The sequence below is a fragment of the Eschrichtius robustus genome, chromosome 20 (assembly GCF_028021215.1).
Source record: "Eschrichtius robustus isolate mEscRob2 chromosome 20, mEscRob2.pri, whole genome shotgun sequence".
Classification (NCBI taxonomy): Eukaryota; Metazoa; Chordata; class Mammalia; order Artiodactyla; family Eschrichtiidae; genus Eschrichtius; species Eschrichtius robustus.
The window spans coordinates 13,781,441-13,804,929 of record NC_090843.1 but is presented as its reverse complement, the minus strand read 5'-3'; the positions used below and the strand labels follow the sequence as shown (position 1 = coordinate 13,804,929).

Sequence of the window (23,489 nt, the reverse complement as noted above, 5' to 3'; positions counted from 1 at the left end):
CTGGAAAGGAGGCCCTTCTGGTATAATCCGTTTACCAGGCCAGGCACAGGAGGCGTTGGAACAAATTCTGTGATATGCCATTTAATATTTTTAAGCCCACTGGAGACCGTCTCCTAGCCCCTGACTTCCCTGGAGCACACTCAGCATTCAAGTCGTGTCTGTCTGAGAAAGTAAAATTCATTTTTCCCTGCAGCAATAATTTATCAGGGCTGCAAAGGAAAATGGAATTAAATTAGACCCCACTGCTGCTGTCCCTTTCGTGATGTATACTGCCTACAATTCCAGGGAGAAGCCTGTCATTCAAACTCACTACCTGGCATCACACAAGAACCTCTCTTCTGGAAAGGTGGCATGACTTGAATCACGTCCTCTTGGTCCAGTGGCCGAGACTAAACCTCCCAAGACCATCTCACCATGCCTCAGGCTTTAGGGACACGGAGGAAAAAGACAAAATTCGAAAACCTGTAAGGAATTAGAAAACGTGCTGACGTGGAATGCTACCACATTTCCCCAAAAGCTTTGTCCATGCCTACCAAAGACAGACTTTTCGAATTGTTTTGTTTCTTACTTCTTTACTTCACATGGAACGGAACATATCAGTGACAGCTGGTCAACTTGTCCCAGGTTAAATGGGACTGTCCTGGTTCTGAAACAGGAGAGAAGGGGGCAGGGCACAACCTTTGAAAGAATGACATAGCCCGAGGACATGACATAAACTGATTAGAACCAAATGGGTCCAAGATGGCGGACAAGTCGACTGCACTAGACCTTGAGCCTTAGTATACGCTCACATCAGCAAGCTAAATGACACACCCACAGGCACCGTGACAGTTCCAAGACCGACCATAAGGATCAAAAAGTGGGCAGTGGCCCAACTCCTGGAAATCCCCGGCCCTTCCTGAAATAGCTGGAATACTCCTCCCACTCATTAGCCTATGAAATTACCCACCCCTATAAAAACTGACAACCCCATACCCTGGTGCCTTTCTCACCTTCTGAGGTGGCCCACACTCTGTCTGTGGAGTGTGTTTCTCTCTAAATAAATCCACTTCTTACCTATCACTTTATCTCTCACTGAATTCTTTCTGCGATGAGACATCAAGAACCTGAGCTTCATTAAGTCCTCAAACCAGGTGTGTGATCTCAGTTGGAAGACTGTGGGTTTTTGGCTGGGTTCGAGTTCCGGCTGTGTGGGTTTGAGTCCCATTCTGGGTTTTGGCCAGGTTCGAGCCCCAGCCATGAGGGTTCGAGTCCCAATCAGGGTTTTGGCCGGGTTCGAGCCCCAGTCACGTGGATTCGAGTCCCAATCTGGGTTTTGGCCAGGTTTGAGTCCCAGTCTGGGTTTGGCCAGGTTTGAGTCCCGGCCACGTGGGTTCAAGTCCCCACTTGAGGTGCACAGTTTCAGCTGGCGACCATAAAGGGACAGTGATAAGGTAAGAAAATGTTGAGAGTCAGCTCTTGGTCCTAAAGAGGCCCGTGGGATGCCGCAAGCCGTGCATACTGGGGAAGATGCTCTGCCAATGTCTGCTCATTTTTGACTGGCGGGTCAACCCCGTATACTTATGTACATCCAACAGCAGGTCCAGGACAGAATTATTAATCTCTATACTCGTCTCCTTGACCCTGAGGTTTTTCTCCTACATTCTTGTATTCTTGTTCATTCCTGCTCTATTTCTTTCTTTCTTCTGTTAACCCCAGAAGACCTGTGTGACCACCAAGGTGTACTTTTTATTGCTTTTACTCCCCTCCCTCTGACCCTTACAAGTGCTGACCCTTTATTCCCAGCTTATAGCTAGACCAACTCCTGTTCATCGTCAACACTGTTGGGGACGTCTTCTGTGCCATCTCTTTGCGACTTCTGGGGAACTAACACCTGGTTGGGAGGCTACCTTGGAAGGGATAGCATCTAAAATTGTAAGTGCAAATCTTGACTGAATTGCGTGGTGGATTTTGACCTAAGAGTGGAATTTTGGATAGCTCAGGAGTCAGAGACGTCACCTCAGGCTTGTCTGAAATGGGTCAGGGCTGCATCAATCCCAACCAATACTCCTCTGGGCCATATACTCTGGGGTCGGGAAAGATTTGGACAACAGGAATTAAAAGGAAAAAAACTTAGTACATTATGTAATCAGGTTTGGTCACAATATGAGTTAGGAAATTTAAAATGGAGTGAAGTACCCTGTGTTCAAATTTTCATGGCCTTGTATCTAGGCAATGGAACCCAAAAGGAATTTAAGGCATGTGTAGCTCGGGAGGGATAACTCTAGGAAGGACACAAAGGACATTTAAACTGACTCACCCTACAAGGCCATGGATCCCGAATGAACGTGGATCCCTCCTCCCCTGGGGTACAGGCCCTTTTGGCTATGCATTTCATAGCCCAGTCTGCCCCAGACATCAGGCACAAAACTCAGAAAGCAACTGCTGGTCCTCAGACTCCAATCAATGAATGATTTGTTCCAATTGGCTTATTAGGTTTTCAGTAATAGGGATATGGCCAAAAAGCCTGAACGCACCCAGAGAAATGTGCAAAAGGCCCACATGATTGCAGTGGCTTTGTCTGCTCAAAGACCACCAAAGGGGAAGCGGCTTTTCTGGGCCAATCTGGCCCTGGCAGACCACAAGGCCCACAAGGCCAGTGTACCCTGTGTGGACAAAGGCAATGGAGGGAGGATTGTGATCAATGTGCCCTTTGCAAACAGCCAGGGCACTGGAAAAGGGAATGCCCCAGATGCCAGAGAGCAACGGGGGCCCCTCGGCCATTGATGGTTTTGCAATCAGAAGACTGAAGGGGCCCAAGGCCGGAAGTGGCTCTGCCTAGAGACACCATCTACATAACTAATGTCATGCCTCGGTGGTCACTGATGTGGCGGGCCACTTGATAGAATTTCTTACAGACACTGGTGCAACCTTCTCCGTCTTAACCCAAAGGATTGGAAAGCTTAGCAATCATAAGGAATACTTAATGGAGTTGTCAGGGAAGAGACAGGGGCACACTTTCCCGGAACCCCTTTTGTGCAAGATCAATGGCCAGCTGTTTTTACATTCCTTTCTGTTTGTGCCTGACTGTCCCATCCGTTTAATGGGAAGAGATTTATTAACTAAGTTAGGGGCCACTCTGTTTCTTGAGGGGCAAGGGAACCACCCTCATCACCAAATGGTTCTAACAAAAAGCAAAAAGAAACAGATAAAATCTGAAGCTAAAATAGAAGCCTTAGTAGACCCTGGAATGTGGAATATTGAGGTTCTGGGCTTGGCCAAAGATATCCAACCGGTGATTATTAAGTAAAAAGGGTTATATAGTGTCTAAATATAAGGTAACAAATTTCTTAAACCTAGGGAAGATCCTGAAAGATGTCTGTAAGTAGGTTAACCAAAATAGGAGGCCACTGGTCTGACCAAACTGACCATAGCTGATATTCAGAGCCCAAAAGGAATTTTGGAAGAGGGCTTCTCCCCTAAGCTAAATAAGGAAAAATAAAAGTTTCCAACAGAGGTGAATGGGTATGTCAGTCCTTCAATATCATTGAGGTAACCACCCAATTATTTGAAAAAGAAAACAAAACTGTCCTTGTTTTACAAATGTAGTCTTTACAGGACCAGAGGCGTGGCTCCAAAAATAATCCAAAACCCACACTCCCCAAACCTTCCCTATTTATTTTAAGAGGCTTGTAAATATTAAACAAAGGGGAAACAAAGTCATCCTAGGAGGAACTTGCCTGTATCTTTGAGATGCAAATGTCCTATCTGGTCTTCTCAGGAACCCTTATCTCTGCCATCTTTTTAAAAATTTTAAAAAGAGGGTCAAAGTAATTTAGAACTTGACTTGTCAAGGATACATAGAAATCTTAAGTGTCTTTTCTGTGAACAGCAGTAAAAAGGGTTTAGCCATCTAGGTAGGTGAGCTTGATTTGTTCCATCTGCTAGAAGCCCAATTTGAATTCAGCTCCTTGTAACTGATGGCTTTTATGTTGTACCTGACTCAGGCCTGAAATTTTGGAATGGGAACTATGAGGCCTCTGTGTTTGTGTGTTCATATGTATCTATATGTGCATTGTAGGTGTATGGTATTGCCAAAAATTAATTCGTAAAAGAGATCTACTTAATTGGCTTTTAAAAAATTAAGCGCTTATATAAATACTCAGAAATAAAAAACAATCTGGCCAAAATGGATCTCAGGTTCATGTCATCTGGAAAATATTCAGTACTAAACTGCTCTCTGGTATTGAAGGTGGCTTAAGTTTGTTGGTTTGATTAATACAGACAAGTTAGAGTCATCCATGTTAAGCATAATACTTCTGTTGTACCTAGGTTTATGAGAGGTCAAATAAGACCTTATTCTTTCTGTTACAAATCTGTCAACAAGAAAAGTAACTCAATGTGGAAAATACTTCTAAGAAAAGTAAGATATGTGTTTTCAATAAAAGAAGGTGTGAAGAATGAAAAATACTGAAAAGAGTTATGCCTGATCAGGATTTTCTAAGACTGGATTGAATTTAGTTGGGTAAATGGATTTTGTTAGGAATGGGCTGGAACAAGACCGGATTTGGTTTCTCCAAAGTATTCTTGAAATGCTGCTTTTGACAACAGATTGTGTGAGTTTCTTTGCCTTTAAGTGACTTGTATTTGCTTTTGAGATCTTCTGTAACTTTGGTTAAGGAATAAGTATTGTCTCACAGTGACCTATGACCTTATTTGACCAAGTGTTTCAAAACTTTTTGACAAACTTCCCAAATATCAAATTTTAATTAAGTTTCTTTTGATTTCCAGCTAACTTTGGGGTACTTTAGAGGTCCCTGAGGTATCTTAAAGAGAAATATTTAATTAGGATTATTTGGTGTGCTAAGTTAAATGTAATCATTTGTAATTCTGGTTATTGTAACCAAGTTTCTTTATGGATTACACTGTAATCAGATGTTTAACCATGCCTTTTAAGTCTTTTGTCATTTATAGATATTTTTGTACTCTGATGCTGTTAAAAAAAAGTGCTTCATCATCAAGGAGATTCATAGAAAGGCTACGGAAACAATTACAACACTTCCACACTAAGATGCTGCCTATGTGAGGATTCCAGCCCATACCGACTTAAAACAAGGAGCTGCCCTGTCCCTGGGGCCCCTAGATCAGGCATCCAGAGATTTTTACTGCCTGACAGACAGGGTTGATGCCCCTACTCAGCCTGGAAGCAGTTACAGGAGACAGACTATCGCCCTTTTGCTTCCCATAAGAATATGGAAGTAAAATCTCTGAGGGGGGAATGAAACGAGGGAATCGGGCAGGGCACAACTTTTGAAAGAATGACATAGCCCGAGGACATGACATAAATTGATTAGAACCAAATGGGTCCAAGATGGCAGACAAGTCAAATTCCACTAGACCTTGAGCCTCAGTATACGCTTACATCATCAAGCTAAATGACATCCACAGGTGCAGTGACAGTTCCAAGACCGACCATAAGGATCAAAAAGTGGGTGGTGGTCCAATTCCCGGAAATCCCCGCCCCTTCCTAAAATAGCTGGAATACTCCTCCCACTCATTAGCCTATGAAATTACCCATTCCTATAAAAACTAACAACCCCATACTCTGGTGTCGCTCTCGCCTTCTGAGATGGCCCACACTCTGTCTGTGGAGTGTGTTTCTCTCTAAATAAATCCACTTCTTACCTATCACTTTGCCTCTCACTGAATTCTTTCTGCAATGAGACATCAAGAACATGAGCTTCGGGGATTCCCTGGTGGTGCAGTGGTTAAGAGTCCACCTGCCAATGCAAGGGACACAGGTTCGATCCCTCGTCCGGGAAGATTCCCACATACCGCGGAGCAACTAAGCCCATGCACCACAACTACTGAGCCTGCGCTCTAGAGGCCGCGAGCCACAACTACTGAAGCCCGCGCACCTAGAGCCTGTGCTCCACAACAAGAGAAGCCACCGCAATGAGAAGCCCGTGCACCGCAATGAAGAGTAGCTCCCGCTCGCTGCAACTAGAGAAAGCCTGTGTGCAGCGAAGACCCGACGCAGCCAAAAATAAAATAATTACAAAAAAAAGAACCTGAGCTTCATTAAGTCCTGAAACCAGGTGTGTGATCTCAGTTGAAAGACTACGGATTTTGGCCGGGTTTGAGTCCCAGCCACATGGGTTCAAGTTCCAATCTGAGGTGCACGGTTTCAGTTTTAGCACTGAAAAGTCCCACATGCTAAATTCCTTGGTCCTGAGCAAAATGGGACAGTTGGTCATTCTAGAGCAGTGGTTCCCATTTCAATGGGAGAGCAGTGGGGGAATTCAGCAAAGTCTGGAGACATTTTTGGCCGTGAGAACTGGCTGGGGGTGGGCGGGTGGGGAGATGCTGCTGGCATCTAGTGGGAAGAGGCGGGGGTGCTGCTCACGGTCCTGCGATGCTCAGGACAGCCCCTCATGACACAGAATTTACAGACCCAAATCTTGAACTGCGCCAAGGTTGAGAAGCCTGGACATAAGTGGATGTAATCACTGTAACCTTCTCATACTCTCCTTACATCACAAATGATCTGATAAGAAGGGCCCATGGGCAGGCATAATCTGAACTGGCCTCACGTTAAGAGAATTTATCTACTTCATAAAGAGTTTCTGGAACTGAAACCTAAACCATTCCTCCCTTCTAGCGCTTTACATTCCAGATTATCACCAAATTCTCCACCATATCTAATGTCACTTTGCAATTTATGCTCATTTGGGGATATTTTTTGGATCTAGGAGGACTTGAACATCATCAGGCCAAATGTGGTCTAAATGGAGTCTAATTTCATTTTCTCAACAGGGGTCACAATTATGACAGTCTCAACTAGACACTTTGGACTTAAACATTCCCGGCAGAAAGTCCTGAGCTCAAAAATAACAGTGCTTTGGGAATTCCCTGGCGGTCCAGTGGTTAGGACTCAGCACTTTCACTGCCGGGACCCGGGTTCGATCCCTGGTCGGGGAACTAAGATCCTGCAAGCCACGCGGTGGAACCTGAAACTAGCCACTGTCTATCTATCCTAAGATTAGGCTCAACGAACTGAAGCTCATTTAAGTGATTTTTAAAAGGACTTAGCTACCTTCATATCTTCATTTCCCACTGGTCCAGGAGGGATCTTCTGACCTTTTTTTTCTTCTTTATGCCCAAATCCGACATTTGACAGTTGTTTAATAATAATTATTTGTTCCTCTCCAGTTCTGTGTACAGTGATTTTCTGAGGTCTTTAAATTTCTTCTCTGCTGCTGTGATTTACTCATTTACTCTTCTTTTTTTTTTTTTTTAAATTTTTATTTGTTTATTTATGGCTGTGTTGGGTCTTTGTTTCTGTGCGAGGGCTTTCTCTAGTTGCGGCAAGTGGGGGCCACTCTTCATCGCGGTGCGCGGGCCTCTCATTATCGCGGCCTCTCTTGTTGCGGAGCACAGGCTCCAGACGCGCAGGCTCAGTAATTGTGGCTCACGGGCCTAGTTGCTCCGCGGCATGTGGGATCTTCCCAGACCAGGGCTCGAACCTGTGTCCCCTGCATTGGCAGGCAGATTCTCAACCACTGCGCCACCAGGGAAGCCCTCATTTACTCTTCTTAATGATTTTCTGGCTGGTCTTTCATCCTGATCTTAATGTAATTCTTTATACTGCAGCAAAGAGATGAACAGAGTTTCCAGACTAGAGCCATCACCTGTGAGAGACAGGTCTGCTGAGGCATCACCCACAGGAAGTTCCTTGAACGTGGACACTGCCACCACTCTTCCTATAAAAGGACAGTTTGCGCTGGGATTCCGGGAAAAGAAGCCCGCCTCGTGTCAGTTCTTGGAAGGCTCTGCGTGTGGAGAGTGTTAGGGTAATGTGGCAGGGGTGTGGGGAGCACCCAGGGGAGCCAGCCACATGTGTCAACATCACCAGGCAGGAGCGAGGCAGAACCAAGGTGGAAATCGCTTGATGAGATGCCCTGTAAGATCCCAACCAGGCCTAAACATTCTGTTTCTGTGACGTTCCATGGGAGTAGTTGAGGGGGGCAGAAGGCAGGGGACCTGGCAGCATGAGAACCCCTGGCATGTTCTTAAGGATTGAGATGGGGACCAAATAGAAGAGCATGGACTGAAAGGTATGTCGGGAAGAAGGCTCTACGTACTCTATTTTCTCCAGTATATATATATATGCTTTTTTTAAAAATAAATAAATTTATTTATTTTTGGCTGCCTTGGGTCTTCATTGCTGTGCACAGCCTTTCTCTGATTGCGGCGAGTGGGGGCTGCTCTTCATTGCGGTGTGCGGGCACCTCATTGCGGTGGCTTCTCTTGTTGTGGAGCACGGGCTCTAGAGCGCGCGGGCTTCAGTAGTTGTGGCTCGCGGGCTCTAGAGCACAGGCTCAGTAGTTGTGGCGCACGGGTTTAGCTGCTCCGTGGCATGCAGGATCTTCCCGGACCAGGGCTTGAACCCGGGTCCCCTGCACTGGCAGGCGGCTTCTTTTTTTTAAAAATTTATTTTTGTTTATTTTATTTATGGCTACGTTGGATCTTCGTTGCTGTGCGCAGGCTTTCTCTAGTTGCAGTGAGCGGGGGGCTACTCTTCATTGCAGCGTGTGTGCTTCTCACTGCAGTGGCTTCTCTTGTTGCCAAGCACGGGCTCCAGGCGTGCGGGCTTCAGTAGCTGTGGCTCGCAGGCTCTAGAGCACAGGCTCAGTGGTTGTGGCGCACGGGCTTAGTTGCTCCGCGGCATGTGGGATCTTCCCAGACCAGGGCTCAAACCCGTGTCCCCTGCCTTGGCAGATGGCTTCTTAACCACTGCGCTACCAGGGAAGTACATCCAGTATATATTTAAAACACTATTAATTTACTTAATATTATATTCTCTATATATAGAATATATATTTATATAGAATATATGACTGAATATTCTAAAACATACAATGTTCTTATATACATGGCTATTGTGCACCGCCTGTCACTCATTAACTAGAACGCAAGTTCCCATCAGGGCAGGGATCTTTGTCCTGTCCACTGCTGCTCACCCAGCCAGCACCTAGAATGATGCCTGGCACACAGCAGGTGCTCAATAAATATTTTCTGAATGAATGAAGATTGTCTCTGGATATTCAGAAGTCAATAATAACCATGAAGAGTCTTTCAAAATAGTGTGGAAATAAGCTCTTAGGTCAGAGTCTCTGGCCCCGACACTTCCTCTTTGACCTGTTGCCTGGGTAGTGGGCTCTCCCTCTGCCACATGAGCTGTGGGCAGTAAGCTCGTACTGTGGGGAAGATCTGGGAGAACAGGAAGAAGAAACGTGAAAGAAAGACCCAAGCCACAGCAACAAGGCTCTACCAATGAGCTGGTAGGTAAGGTAAAGTGGCCAGCTGGTGGCTTTGCTTATCCAGTTAAACAGGATTCATGGCTTAGGGAAGCTGTACCCTCTCCTACCCAGAGCCACTAGAAGCCAGGAGAGGTTGCCCTGGAAGGCAAGAGCCACGTAGTGGGAGAAATGTTCGCGTCGTGCAAATCGATTCAGGCATTAGGCGGAATCACCGTTAGAAGCTGGCAACCCTCCCTGACTGGCAGCTGCCAGCACAGCCTAATTAATCCAGCAGCCGTAGTGGAGAAGAACATGACACTTCATGACTGATAAACAAGCCTAAAAATAGGCTCCCTCTTTTCTCCAATGCCCCTCCACCCCCACCAGATTCCCTCCCCTCATGGGCTTCAGTGGGAGGGGACTGGAGTGATGCTAGGGATGAAGTGAAAATGAAAGGGAACAAAAGAAGAGCCCCAGCCTCACGTGATTCTGGACAACAGGTTTTATTTAGAATCGCTGTTCCAGAGTTTGATTAGTATCTTGCCTCCTTTCCCTGGATGCCAGTTGAAACCAGGATTTTTGAAGACAAGCCGAGAAATACCACTTACTTGGTTAACTGAACTGGATCAAAGGCCCAAGGACAACCACCAAATGTACTAATGTATTAGAACTAATGTAATGTTCTAAATGCATTAGGCAGTCACCCAAATGTACTGCACATAACAGTGTATCAGACGCTATAGGAAGGGCCAGAGAGTGGAGTAACCCCACAGTACTGGGAGATAAGAGGCAAGTACTAAAAGGATAAATGGCATTTGAAAAAGACATTATGCTCAACTTAAAAATGGGCAAGGGATTTCAACAGACATGTCTCCGAAGAAGACATATAAATGGCCCATAAGCACATGAAAAGATGCTCAATGTCATTAGTCATTAGGGAAACGCCAATCAAAACCCAAGCAAGCTACCACTTCACACCCACTAGGATGGCTGTAATCAAAAAGACGAACAATAACAAGTGTCGGTGATTATGTAGAGACATTGGAACCCTCATACATTGCTGGAGGGAGTGTAAAGTAGTGCAGCCGCTTTGGAAAACAGTCTGGAAGTCCCTCTCCCCACCCACTAGGAGCCTGGCTTGGCCTGGGAACTCAATGGGAAGCTTATGTTTGGAATTTTATTTTATTTTATTCTATTTACATATTTTTTTGGCCATGCCATGAAGCTGGCGGGATCTCAGTTCCCCAGCCAGGGATTGATCCCAGGCCACAGCAGTGAAAGTCTGTAATTGTAACCACTGGGCCACCAGGGAACTCCCCATGTTTGAAATTTTAGAACAAATGATAGAAAGAAAGAATGGACAATTGGGAGCCACCCACAGCAGCCATGATGGTAACGGCGGGATGAAAAGGTCAGTTTCACTTAAAGACGGTTGTCATCATTGCTGCTCTTGGCCTCCTGGAGCTGCCTTGAGAGCTGTCCATTCTCGAGCCTCCAGCTAATTCTGTGGACCGCTAACATCCTTACACAAAATGTCCTTTCTGGTCAAGACAGACTCAGAGAGGAGGCCCTGATGACACAGGCACTGAGTACTTTCCAATGCCCCAAATAGTTGCTTTGGGTAATAAATCAATAAAGCAGTTTCTGAATGTGATTTGTCTTCCCATACAGATTGACATAAGGAAGAGAATGCATTCCCTTTGCCAGCTCGTGAATTCAGGTCCACAGGACATTGATATTTCTCTGCGTAAGTTATTTATTTATTTGGCCACACTGCGTGACATGTGGGATCTTAGTTCCCCGACCAGGGATTAAACCAGCGTCCCCTGCATTGGAAGCGTGGAGTCTTAACCACTGGCCCACCAGGGAAGTCCCTCTGTGTAGGTTATTAAGTGGGCACTGGAACATCTTGGCTACTTCCAGTCCAACTCTCAGGACCCACTTCCCTGTGGTCAGTGAAGGGGTCCACAACATGCTACAGTGACATCAGGATTATTTTGAGCTGAAGACATTTGAGAATCCAACAGTCGCAGAAAGACACTTTTTCTGAACTCCCCTTATCTGCATAAAAACAGAACCTCCCAAAAGAATTCAACTGTCATAAATCCCCTCTCCGTGAGTTTCGCAACCAGAGAAGATTGACTCCGATCACCAGAGACAAGAAGTAACCACCAGGATAAGAAATCACCTAAACAGACATTGTCACAATGTCTATCTTGTCTCCCATCCATTCTCCTAAGGCCTCATTTATTTTTCGTACAAGACATCTGTTTTCCCATAAGTCTCTTTTCTCTCCCTCCCTTATTAAAAATGGTATATAAGGGCTTCCCTGGTGGCGCAGAGGTTAAGAATCCGCCTGCCATTGCAGGGGACACGGGTTCGGGCCCTGGTCTGGGAAGATCCCATAGGCTGCGGAGCAACTAAGCCCATGAGTCACAACTGCTGAAGCCCACACGCCACAACTACTGAAGCCTGTGCACCTAGAGCCCGTGCTCCGCAACAAGAGAAGCCACCGCAGTGAAAAGCCTGTGCACCGCAACAAGGAGTAGCCCCTGCTCACCGCAACTAGAGAAAGCCAGTGCGCAGCAACGAAGACCCAACGCAGCCATAAATAAATAAATAAAAATTTATTTTTAAAAAAATGGTATATAAGCCCCAAATTCTAACCACCCCTTTAAGTCACATTTTTCTGGATGCTCTCAACTATGTACATGAATAAAAACTTGTCTTTTCTCCTGTTAATCTGTCAGTTTCAATTTAATTCTCAGGACCTGAATCATCAATAACTAAGTAGACTGAAGAAAAGTTTTTCCTCCTTGACACCACTCATAAGATGGACAGATGAACTTAGAAATAATGAAATCGGGTGACCTAGGACCCTACTTTGATCAGAATACAAGAACCATGTCTTAATTATTAAGAGATTCTCTCCAACACCAGAGCAATTTGTTACACATTGTCAATTTCAATACACACTCATTTAATGAATTACAATTACAAAGCAGCCTCACCAACATGGCAGTCCCATGACCTGTGCATGCTGGACTTGGGTTAACTTGAGGTGGGTTAACTCTAGTTTGTAACTACAAAGTAGTAGGTTTGGTTTACTTTTATGATTACGAAAATACTTATTATTTTATAGTTATGTCACATACCAATTTTTTCTTTCTTTCTCTCTTACTAAACCATAATCTCCCTGGTTCTGAGATAAAATAATGGACCTACTTCAGATTTGTGCAAAAGGAGCTAAAGGTATTTTTTTTTTCCTGTGCCTCACTGGTTATTCATTTATGTATGCTGGAGGAGAGATGAGATAATGTCTGAAACAGACTTTAAGCACAGAAAATTAGGGTTGAAAAGGATCTGAAAGGTTGTCCATTTTAACCACCTACTTGATGTTTGAATCTACTCAAGGACAGCCTGACAAGGGTGTGTTCTGCTTATGCTCAAACACCCCCAGCAGCAGCATAATTGACTATAAGTCACCTTACTGTGCTCTCTGATGGCTCAAATACTTAGATTTCTTCCTTAAACTGAGCCTAAATTTTTCTCCTGGCATTCTCACCCATTGGTCTTAGTCTAATTGGTCCTCTTGAGGTCATCTAGAATACATACGCTTAATCCTTCTCCCACCTGATCAAACCATTATACACCCCAGTCTAGCTTTTCTAGGTTAAATGTCCTTGGTTTCTTCCGGTATTCTTCATATCACTTGGGTTTCTAATCCTAAGATTCATATGAACAACTCTGGAAAAGTTCAGTAAGTAGGAGAGACTCACCCTACCAGACATTAAGACTCCTTATAAAGCTGTAGTAATTAGGAATTTTAGGATTATATTCTCAAATTCTGTTTAAAAATAACCTGGTTGGCATTTTAATTAGTTTTGCCTTAAATTTATAATTGATTTGGGAATTGATGGCAACTTTATTACACAGCTTTTCCCATCCATGAATATTCTCATTTGTCTAGGTTTTTTAAAATGTCCTCTGCTAATGTTTTATATTTTCCTCCAAAAAGATTTTGTATATCTTGTGGATTCTTTACTGGGTACCTTTAGGTTTCCTTTTCTCTTATAAATGGAATTTTTAAAAATTATTTTTTCCATTTATTGCTCCCGCTCTATAATAGTGTTACTGATTTTTGTATTATGAATTTTATACCCAGCAATCTTGTCAAATTCTCAAATTGATGTTAACAATCAGTCATAAATCTGATCAAGTCATGAATTACTATTATTATACTCTTGAGGTATTTGATTTGCTAAAGTTTCATATAGGATTTTCCTGTCTATGTTCTTAACTGAAATCAGTCTATAAGCTTCCCTTTTATACTGTTATTGTTCAGTTTTGTTATCAAGATTCATGTGGTAGGCACTATCAGTTGCCTTCCCAGCCATCACCATGTATTTCCCACCCCCTTTCTTAGAAGCAGATCATGCCTCTCTTGAACACCTTTCCCTTTTTAATCAGGGAGGAAAATTTCACATCTCATTGGCTGGAACTAGGTCACATGCCATCCCTAGCTGCAAAGGTGGCTGGGAAAATAAGTATCTGACATTTTCAACCCATGAAGTACTTACAAATTTTTCCATTTCTAAATGATGAGGGAGTTCATTTATTGTTGCTACCAATTTCTTATTGTCATGTTCTTTAATCAGCCAACAGGATCTACACAAAATTGATTTTCTGGTATTTGAGGCTGGTTTCTGGCCTACTTTGTATAATCAGTTTTTATACACTTTCATGTGTGTTTGAAAGGCATGTTGGTTCCAGGGTCTATTAACGTCCACTAGATCAAGCTTGTAATTCTGTCATTTACATCTTCTCTATGTTTGTTCAATTGTTTGTCTACTCGATCTATCAGTTTATTAAACAAGTAGGTTAAAATCTCCCATTATAACTTTAGGCCACTTGTGATTTTGTCAGTGTTGCCATGTCTTTGTTGAGCTAGGTTCAGGTTTAGGGTTTAACACACATTATTATTGTGATCACTGACACATTTCGATTTATCATCTGACAAACAAAATTTGTTTTCTATTTACTGTGCTTTTTGTAGGCTTCTCTTTGTTCTTCCTCTGCCTTCTATTGGATTGGTCAAGTTTTCTCTTGGAAGTTACATATTATTTTACTATTCTTTTAGAGGTTACCTTTACATTTTGAATACACATATTTGCCTTAAATTTAAAAAAAATATTTATTTGGCTGCGCCAGGCCTTAGTTGCAGCGTGTGGGATCTTTTAGTTGTGGCACGCAGGCTCTTAGCTATGGCATGCAGTATCGAACCCGGGCCCCCTGCATTGGGAGCACAGAGTCTTAACCGCTGGACCACCAGGGAAGTCCCTGCCTTAAATTTTTAAAAATTAATAAACATCTCTTTTTTCTTCCTAGATGATATTAGCAAATTAGAGCACTTTTTTTTTTTTTTTTTACTATACTTACTACCCTTTCATCTTCTGTTATTATTGTCTGTTATTTAAATTCCACAAATATACTTCCAATTACTAATTATTCATATATTTGAAACAGTCTATGCTCATTCAGATTTGTCCAGATGTTTACCAATTTCTTTGTTTACTATTACTTCTAGATTCCCCCCTCCTGTTTCTTGGTTTCAATTTCCTTTTACTTCAAGTACAACCTTTAGTAGTTCTTTCAATCTGTGTCTCTGAGTAGTAACCTTTCTCAGCCCTTGACTGTCAAAAATGATTTTTTTTGCACCATTCTCAGTCCCAACACCCCATTTACATGCACCGAGGCCACACTTCCTGTCCCCTTATGGGAATGACATCCCCAGACCCTAGATGTCAGGGCCCACACTCAGTTCTGACACCCCCCAGCTTACTTAGCATTAACTCATCTGCTTTCCACTCCAGTTAGTTTCCTCTTTATTTCTAGTACCTGAGGATTTCCCTTTCTTTGCTTTGAACTCAGCTTTATATTGTTATATTTCATCCTGTGTCTGTCATATGGGGTGGGGGGAGGGTCCGTATTAATCCTTTTAGTTATGATTACTGGAAGTCCAGATATTCTATTTATAACAAATTTCCCTCTTACTAATGTTTAGTATTCTCCTTTAAAATAAATGTCATATATTTTGATAGAGGAAACAGACATGACAGAGACAGCTGGACACTTCTTGTTCTGTTTCAGGAAAAAGTTATAAGGTTTTCTAATTTCTTGAATTTGGTACACAGGGAACATTCCCCAGGCAATTACTTTGGAAAATGCAATCATCTGCCGAGAAATGGAATTTTCTGTAGGTTTGTATCTATTTCCTTGCACGCCCCCCACACTTCTCTTTCCTCTACTGAGGTGATCGATGCTCAATATTTGATTTACACCCTTTGCACTAAGAATGCCAAAGCAGCATATTGAGAAACCTCTCTCTGCAAGAAAGCCATCCTCAGGCTAGACCCGGAGCTCAGCTACTCCTGCAAATCAACAGCTGGCTGCAGGCTGCACTGGTTCCAAATCCTGGGAATTCACAGCTACTGATAGATGAACAGGATCAATCTCATTTGCATTTCATCGTGACTCAGGAATTCCCTGGTACTGCTTCCCTGGGAAGATTAAAATGTGCTGGTTTAATCAGCCCAGTGTCAGGATATTGGCCTGAGAGATTTCCAAACACCCTGGTGACAGAACACAAACCCTCCCATCAAGAAGAAATAGTCCCTTCCAGCCTGTCGAAGGGTAGAGGTCATACAAGAATGGGGGAATCCAAATATGGCTCCTCTCAGAAACACCTGACCGTGCCACTGAGCATGGAGAAATATTCACAAGTGTCAGTGCTTAAACTGGGGACACAGTCCAGCTATTATGCTGGAAGTGCTTTCTGAATGAGAAATGGCCAATAGGAGAGGCCATAGATGGTGGTAAAGAGTATTCATGGAGATGATAGCAAAGACCACGATGGTCATATGCTGGTTCACTGACATAGACAGTTACTTTTGAGAAAATATGGCACGTGACTACAAATGTTCTGACCCAGAAAAGTGAAAGGAAGAAAGTGACCTGGAGGGGGGTGTAAGGTTGGGAGAAGATCAGACAAGCCCCAACAATCAATTATGTCATTAGTGATAAGAAAACAGAAGAGATTAAAGAATGTATTTTGCAAAACAGAAATGGCAGCCCTGATCAGCGCTGGTTGATGATCCTCGAATCTTTACCCTTTCAGAGGAGAGATGACAACCTTTACCTTGGGAAGGATGGGTCCACTTGAGAAACAGAAACCACCCGAGTACTCCATATCACTTTGGTCACAGGTGACCGGTGGTTTTGTCATCTCCCTTTGCGGACACCCGAGTCCGCAGGTCACTCGGCAGGAAGTGGAAATCTTACCGAGTCAAGACCCCAACAGCACACGGCCACATTCAGCACTTACTTTTCTACAACTTACAGGCAAAGCTGCCTCTTTCCTTCTGCTAACCCGGGACCAAGGGTGAAGACAAAGTCCTTTAATTCTTAAGATCAGATTTCAGCTTAACATGTCGTGGAAGGGTTGGGAGAGGTAAGAGGAAAGCTCCTCCTGATGAAAATGCGCTTGAGGACTATTTTGCAGAACGCAGGGGTTTCTGTTTGTGGCAGCAACTAGACTGGCAGTTTTGGAGGGCGGATGTAAAGACTTTCCAAGTCACCTTTTTATGCCAGACAGTCACAGCCTCTACCTCGGTCTTGCAGTGGGGCTGGGTGGGAGCCCCTGGGCAGGGTGGGCGCCCGGAGGCGGAGCACCGGCTGCCAGGACTTACCTGTTGAGATACACGCGTTTCTCCGTGAACTGCCCGTTCCCATGGTGAGGGTCCTCGAAGGGCTCGTTCTGGACGACCTCCACCCCTTCTCCTCGGTCGCTCTGTTCGTGGCTGTGCTTGCTGATCATGTACAGCTGTCCGATTTTGTACTACAAAACACACAGACACAGAGGGGTCAGACCCATCGCTCGCCTCCGAAAACTGCCCCCGCACCACCACCGCCGCTGCGCCGCAAGCAACTCAGAGCATCGGCACTTCCTGTTGAGAAAAGAAAAGCAGGCACGTGGGCCTGATGTTACTCTTCCTCAGGAAGAAGGTGGAGAACGAGCTGTGAGTAGAATGCAGAAACGGCCTGTTCCTGTGAACATTCTGCATCACCTCGGCAGATGCTTGCCGGTGTGGCCGATGGTCTTCAAGGTTTGGCAGCCGATCAACCAACCCATGGGTAGCGGCCGGGAGGTGGGCACGCCGGAGTCTCCCTTTCCACTCTGGCCCTACAGGGTTAAGTGGCGCTGAAGTCCTATTCTGCTTGGCTCAAGACAGGCTCAGACAGGCTAAGGTTTGTGATTTCTGTCCCTTCTTTCTGCCTGATTAACTGCATTGCTGGGCACACGAGGATTAGATTTCACCTGTCTCTCCCATCGCCTCTCTCAAAGTGTTCAACTCTCCTGGAGGCCTCTGTCCCACAGAATGGTGGTTCTCAAAGGTGGCTGGACGTTAGAGTCACCTGGAAGCTTTAAAAAAAAACCTCCAGATGCCCAGGCCCCACTATGAGTGGAAACTGTGGACCCACCTTTAGGCTGGTCCACAAGGAGGAAAATCTACAGTATCTTTAAGTCCTAGGGCCTTAGTGCGGGGCCTTGCAGGCTGAGATGCCGGAAGTTACATGTGCTTACACGAAATTGATAAAATGGAATAACGTCTAATGTGAACACTTTCCGTGCCGCCTGTATCTTTGAGCCGTTCCATTCTCTTTCTTGCCTCTCTGAAAACCCTGGGGCTAGCAGGCATCTCTTCACCCAGTGAACTTCCAAAGTGACAAAACTAATTTGACGGAGGGGAAAAGAAGAGAGAGAGGAAGGAGGGAGTCAAATGACTTTTGCACCGAGGACATCTGCTCAGAATCAGCAGGCAGGGCGATGAGACACTGCTGTGGTCCTTCCACAGATACGGTGTGAAACAAGACACAGTGTCAGCATCATCAAGGCCCGAGGGATGGGGGGAAGGGGCCTGAGTCTGTAGCAGGCTAATGAGGGCTCCAGGTTATTCCCAAAGAGCCCAGGCCAGCAGGTATGCAGGTCCCCTGTCTATGTGCATAAGAGAGAGAAATAGATTTTAAATTAAGGGGGCGTGTATAATGTACAAGTCAACAGTGCAGTCAGTTCCAAAGCTGAGAGGACACACACGTCCAAAGGTCCCTCTTCCATTCTGAGGCAGGTGCCGGGAGGGGAGTGCGAAGAGAATGGGAAAGGCTCTGGTGTGAGGCCAGCCTGAGGGACCAGGCCCAGTAACCATGACAATGGGAACAGCAGCCTTCTGGCTCTTCTCAAAGGGCAGTGCTTCTGGTCTGTGCCACGCCTCTCCCCCAGAAGGGTCTGCATTTAAAATGCTTTTAATGTAACTGTGTGTGTGTGCTGAGGATAAGAGCAGGGAGAGGAGAGAGGAAAATCAAAGATAAAATTTATTTTTAAACAAATTTTGGGATCAGAAACTTGCCTTGGGACTTCCCTGGTGGCGCAGTGGTTAAGAATACGCCTGACGATGCGAGGACACGGGTTCAATCCCTGGTCCGGGAAGATCCCACACGCTGCGGAGCAACCAAGCCCGTGTGCCACAACTACCGAGCCTGTGCTCTAGTGCTCGCGACCCACAACTACTGAGCCTGCACACCACAACTGAAGCCAACGTGCCTAGAGCCTGTGCTCCGCAACAAGAGAAGCCCCCGCAATGAGAAGCCCGCGCACCGCAACGAAGAGTAGCCCCCACTCGCCACAACTAGAGAACGCCCGCGTGCAGCAACGAAGACCCAACGCAGCCAAAAATAAAATGAATAAATAACTTAACAAAAAAAAAAAAAAAAAAAAGAAACTTGCCTTGGTTTCCCCTCTTCCCTTTGCTCATAAAGACTAATACTGTTTCAAGGAGGAAGACAGTGAGAAAAAGTTTACAGATTGGAGATATGTGAGATCAACACTCTACCTTATACGGATGGGCACACAAGCCTGGAACGGCATGTCCAGCTGCCCAGGGGGTGGAGATTTCACTGGCAGTTGCTTTGTACTTGGAGTTCAAAAAAATACGTGTTTACTTACAATGGAATATTACTGTGCCATAAAAAGGAAGGAAGTACTGATACTGATACTGCTTAATGTGTGTTACCAGTTGAATTGTGTTTTCCCAAAATCCATATGTTGAAGTCCCAGTACCTCAGAATGTGACCTTATTTGGAGATAGGGTCCTTACAGAGGTAATCAAATTAAAATGAGGTCATTAGGATGGGCACTAGTCCAATAGGACTGGTTTCCTTACACAAAGGGGCAAGTTGGACATAGAGACACTCATAGGAAGAATACGAGATGAAGCGATGCAAGAAGATGGCCATCTACCAGCCAAGGACTGACCTGGAACAGATCCTTCCCTCCCAGCCTTCAGAAGGAACCAGCCCTGCCTGCTGACACTTGATCTTTGACTTCCACCATTCACAACTGTGAGCCCTTACAACTCTGGTTGGTTAAGCCACCCATTCCGTGGTGCTTTGCTATGGCAGCCCGAGCAAACCCATACAATGGGTACGGGGCTTCCTTTTGGGGTGATGAAAGTGTTCTGGATCTGGACAGAGGTGGTGGTTGCACAATATTGTGAATGTACTAGACGCTGCTGAATTGACTTTAAAATGGTTAATTTTGTGTTATGTGATTTGCACCTTGTGGAAAGGGAATGCTGCCGCCATTCCAGTAAACAGTGAATGTTTGCCGGTCATCAAGCCATTAGCCACTGTAGCCACACAACTCGCCGCCCCCCCCCCCAGCCCCAATGGCGTGCCCTGAGGGGAATTCAGGATGGAGAAAAAAATGTAACATTCTGTGCTTTGGATACTGGCCCTAGATAGTTAAGATGTATATCTAAGGAATCATTTCAATAAGCCCAGACTCTTGCATCTTCCCACACATAAAAAAAACTCCAGGCTTTCCCTGGTGGCACAGTGGTTAAGAATCCGCCTGCCAATGCAGGGTACAAGGGTTCGAGCCCTGGTCCAGGAAGATCCCACATGCCGTGGAGCAACTAAGCCCGAGCGCCACAACTACTGAGCCCATGCGCTGCATCTACTGAAGCCCACGTGCTCTAGAGCCTGTGCTCTGCAACAAGAGAAGCCACCGCAGTGAGAAGCCCGCGCACTGCAACGAAGAGTAGCCCCCGCTCACCGCAACTAGAGAAAGCCCGCGTGCAGCAATGAAGACCCTACACAGCCAAAAATAATAAATAAATTTAAAAAAATAAATTTATAAAGAAAAACAAAAAAATACTCCTATATATTCTGGCTCCTCCTTTACTTCTTTGGAGTAGTTTCTCAGAGCTCTAGTCCTCAGTTAAGCTCCCCAAATACAACTTAACTTGCATCTTTTAGGTTGTGCATTTTTCTTTAGTTGAAAACCTCAATTTTTAAAAAAAAAAGTGTTGACCCCACTTCTGAAGCAGATACCCCTAAGCCAAAATGCTGTCAAGGGCTTTAGTCGGGGGTGGGGGGACTTGACAGAAGGGATGCCTATCCCTGGACCATCTCCAGGAGCTCCAACTCACTCACGCATGAAAATGTATGGGACCAAGGGTGATGCATGACACAGAAAAGCCATTAGCCAGACGTGAGTCAGCCTGGCTGCGCTCAGCTCGATTGCTTCCTGCCCTGTTGAAAGGAAAGGGCCGAGGCAGCCAGAGGCTGATTCACCGCCAGCCAGAGGAGGGCCTCGCTGCCCAGCCTCATTGATCATTCTGGTGGCTCCTGAAAGAGCCATTGCAGGGCAGACACCAGCATTAGCTCACTAAGATAGCGTCAGTCTGTGGGCGACCGACAGACGCTGGATGCAGTAACGTGGGTGACATTGCTGGAGGTGGCGGGACACTCAAGCCCAGACACCGAGGTGGTCAAGGGCCCTGCAGCTGTCACTTTTTTCACTCTCAAGCAAATCAGGCCTGTTCTCCGGGTTGTGGCCATCTGAGCTGGGCCATCCAGAAGCAGAGGTTTTAAACCACAAACTGACTCAAAGACATATGCATCCAGAAGTTTCTCAATTAGAGCGGACAGGGCAGGACAGAGAGTCCTTCAACCATGTCTCAAAATCACCAGAGATACTCCTAAAAATGCTGAATCCTGGGCCATTCCAGCCCTCTTACATTCACACTCTGAGGTACAGGGAAGTTGGGGATCTTACCCAAATACACGCTAAAAGCTGAGAACCACTGCGGCAGAGAGTGGGGAAGGCCTCCATTAGTACTTGCTCAGTACCAGACGGTGCCAAGACCAAAAGGTTCCATCTTTAGGGGACTTGTTTATTCTTTCCTCTTTAACACTGAATTCTTGCAAAGCTCCATCACTAATTTAGTGAGAATACTACATCACAGATCACCAACTCCAAACAAACTTGTATGTGAAATGAAGGCTGCGAAATCCATAGACTCAGAAGGATTCTGAAGACATTGAAGCCAGAGAATCGATAACAGAATTGATAATGATGATGGTGGTGGTGATAGAGTAAAGCTTAACTGATTGCCTATCAGTGTGAGGCACCAATTAGGTGCTTTATATTCATTTCTTAGACTCACAATGATTCAGACAGGTACATATTTACAGATGAGGAAGCTGAGTCTCCGAGAGGCTAGAGACTTCCTCCTGCCACGTGGCTTCTAGGTGGCAGAGCTGGGGTTTGAAGACCATAGGTTGTACTCTTTCTTCTCCACTCAGCTTCAGCCCTTATTTCTCTAACAGGTGAACTGCTTTAACAAACCTAGATCTCATTATGATGAACAAAGAGGGATGGTTCAGAGCCACTGCCCTTGAACTTTGCTATTTCAGAAGATGAGGAACAAAAGTCTGGTATCATTTGAAAGATCAAAGTTGTTTAAACTGTGCACACATATGGAATGGCGGAGGAATTATGCTCTAACTTTGTAAAATCTATTGTTATAATTCCAGAGTTTGGGGTAATCATCATTACAGGCAATCACGATTGGAGACAGCTCTGCGCTGCAGGGCTGAGCCTCCACGAGAGCCATCATCAGAACAGCTACCCCAAATAATTCTCTCTGTAGTCCAAAAAAAAAATCATGGGGATGCAGAGCTTTCCCATTTGCATGCAGCGCTGCATGTTTGATAAAGCTGCAGAACTTGAGGGAAGGCAGAGTTGCATAACATGCCTGGAAAAGCCAAGGGGTTTCATCACTTTGTACTTTTGCAAACTCTGTGACTGGGCACGACCAAGGTACTTAACACAGTTCACCTCAAACCTTGATTTTTAGAAAAGGTGACCCCAAGTCAAAACTCCTGATTATGGTAAAGGATTATTAACTGACCATCACCAACACCTAAATAGCATCCTTGCCGTTAGAAGTACTGGACCCAAAGTTTTAGGTTCAGTAGAACCCTAAGCTTTCACTTAACTGCCCCTTCCCCAATTGCTGAGCTTCAGAGATCTCTGCAAGGCCAGGCTCCCATATTCCCCTCCCTAAAGAACCATTCTAACCATTTTTAAGTGTACAGTTCAGTGGCATTGAGTGCATTCACATGCACTCAATGTGCATGTGAATGTGGGGGTGTCATCTTTCTTCCAATCCCTCCCTTCCTGCCCCCTTTCTCGTCCTTCATTAGTCCCAATACCGTTTTCAAACATCATGATGTGAAAGGTGGGAACCACTCTTTTGCAATAAACATTACTCAGCCTGGATGGAGTTATTCCCTGATGTTATGACTCAGGACTTCAAGGCCCCAGATCGGGAATCAGAATTTACAACTATTTCCACTTCTACCATCAAAACAGACGGATACCACACAATATGACAACCACGGAGAAATACCTGTCCCTCTGACTTAACCTGATATCATGTATGTTTCCATCTTTGAAATGTGCGTGATTCCTGCCTCTCTCACTCTGGCTGTGTGGAGAGAGGAAAGAGCAGAGGGTGATACAAGGTGGCATTCCTGGGAGTTTCCCACATTATTCACATCACGCTTAATGCTTTTCTTGGCTTTTTTCCCCCAGTCTTCTCTACTCTCAATACACGGACCTCAAAGCACAGTGGAGCAATTGCCTCATGATGCCCAAGGAGCCCCCTGAAGAGAGTGCCTGAAAGATAAAACATCACCCAGGACTCCAGTGCATTGCGGTCTTCACGCCAAGTGGTGCCAAAATTGTAATTCCACTCAGGGAAGGGGATGTGATGAGGCCAGATTTTAACAATCTCATATCAG

The 23,489-nt window shown here is 45.0% G+C and overlaps 1 protein-coding gene across 1 annotated transcript in view; it reads right to left on the bottom strand.

The window, feature by feature from the left end:
- The window catches only part of PITPNC1 (phosphatidylinositol transfer protein cytoplasmic 1), a 257,536-nt gene that overhangs the window by 112,567 nt on the left and 121,480 nt on the right, over positions 1–23,489 (bottom strand). The window contains exon 2 of the mRNA XM_068530749.1: positions 17,030–17,178. Within this exon, the coding sequence (XP_068386850.1) occupies positions 17,030–17,178 (149 nt within the window). The remainder of the gene's footprint in view (positions 1–17,029; positions 17,179–23,489) is intronic.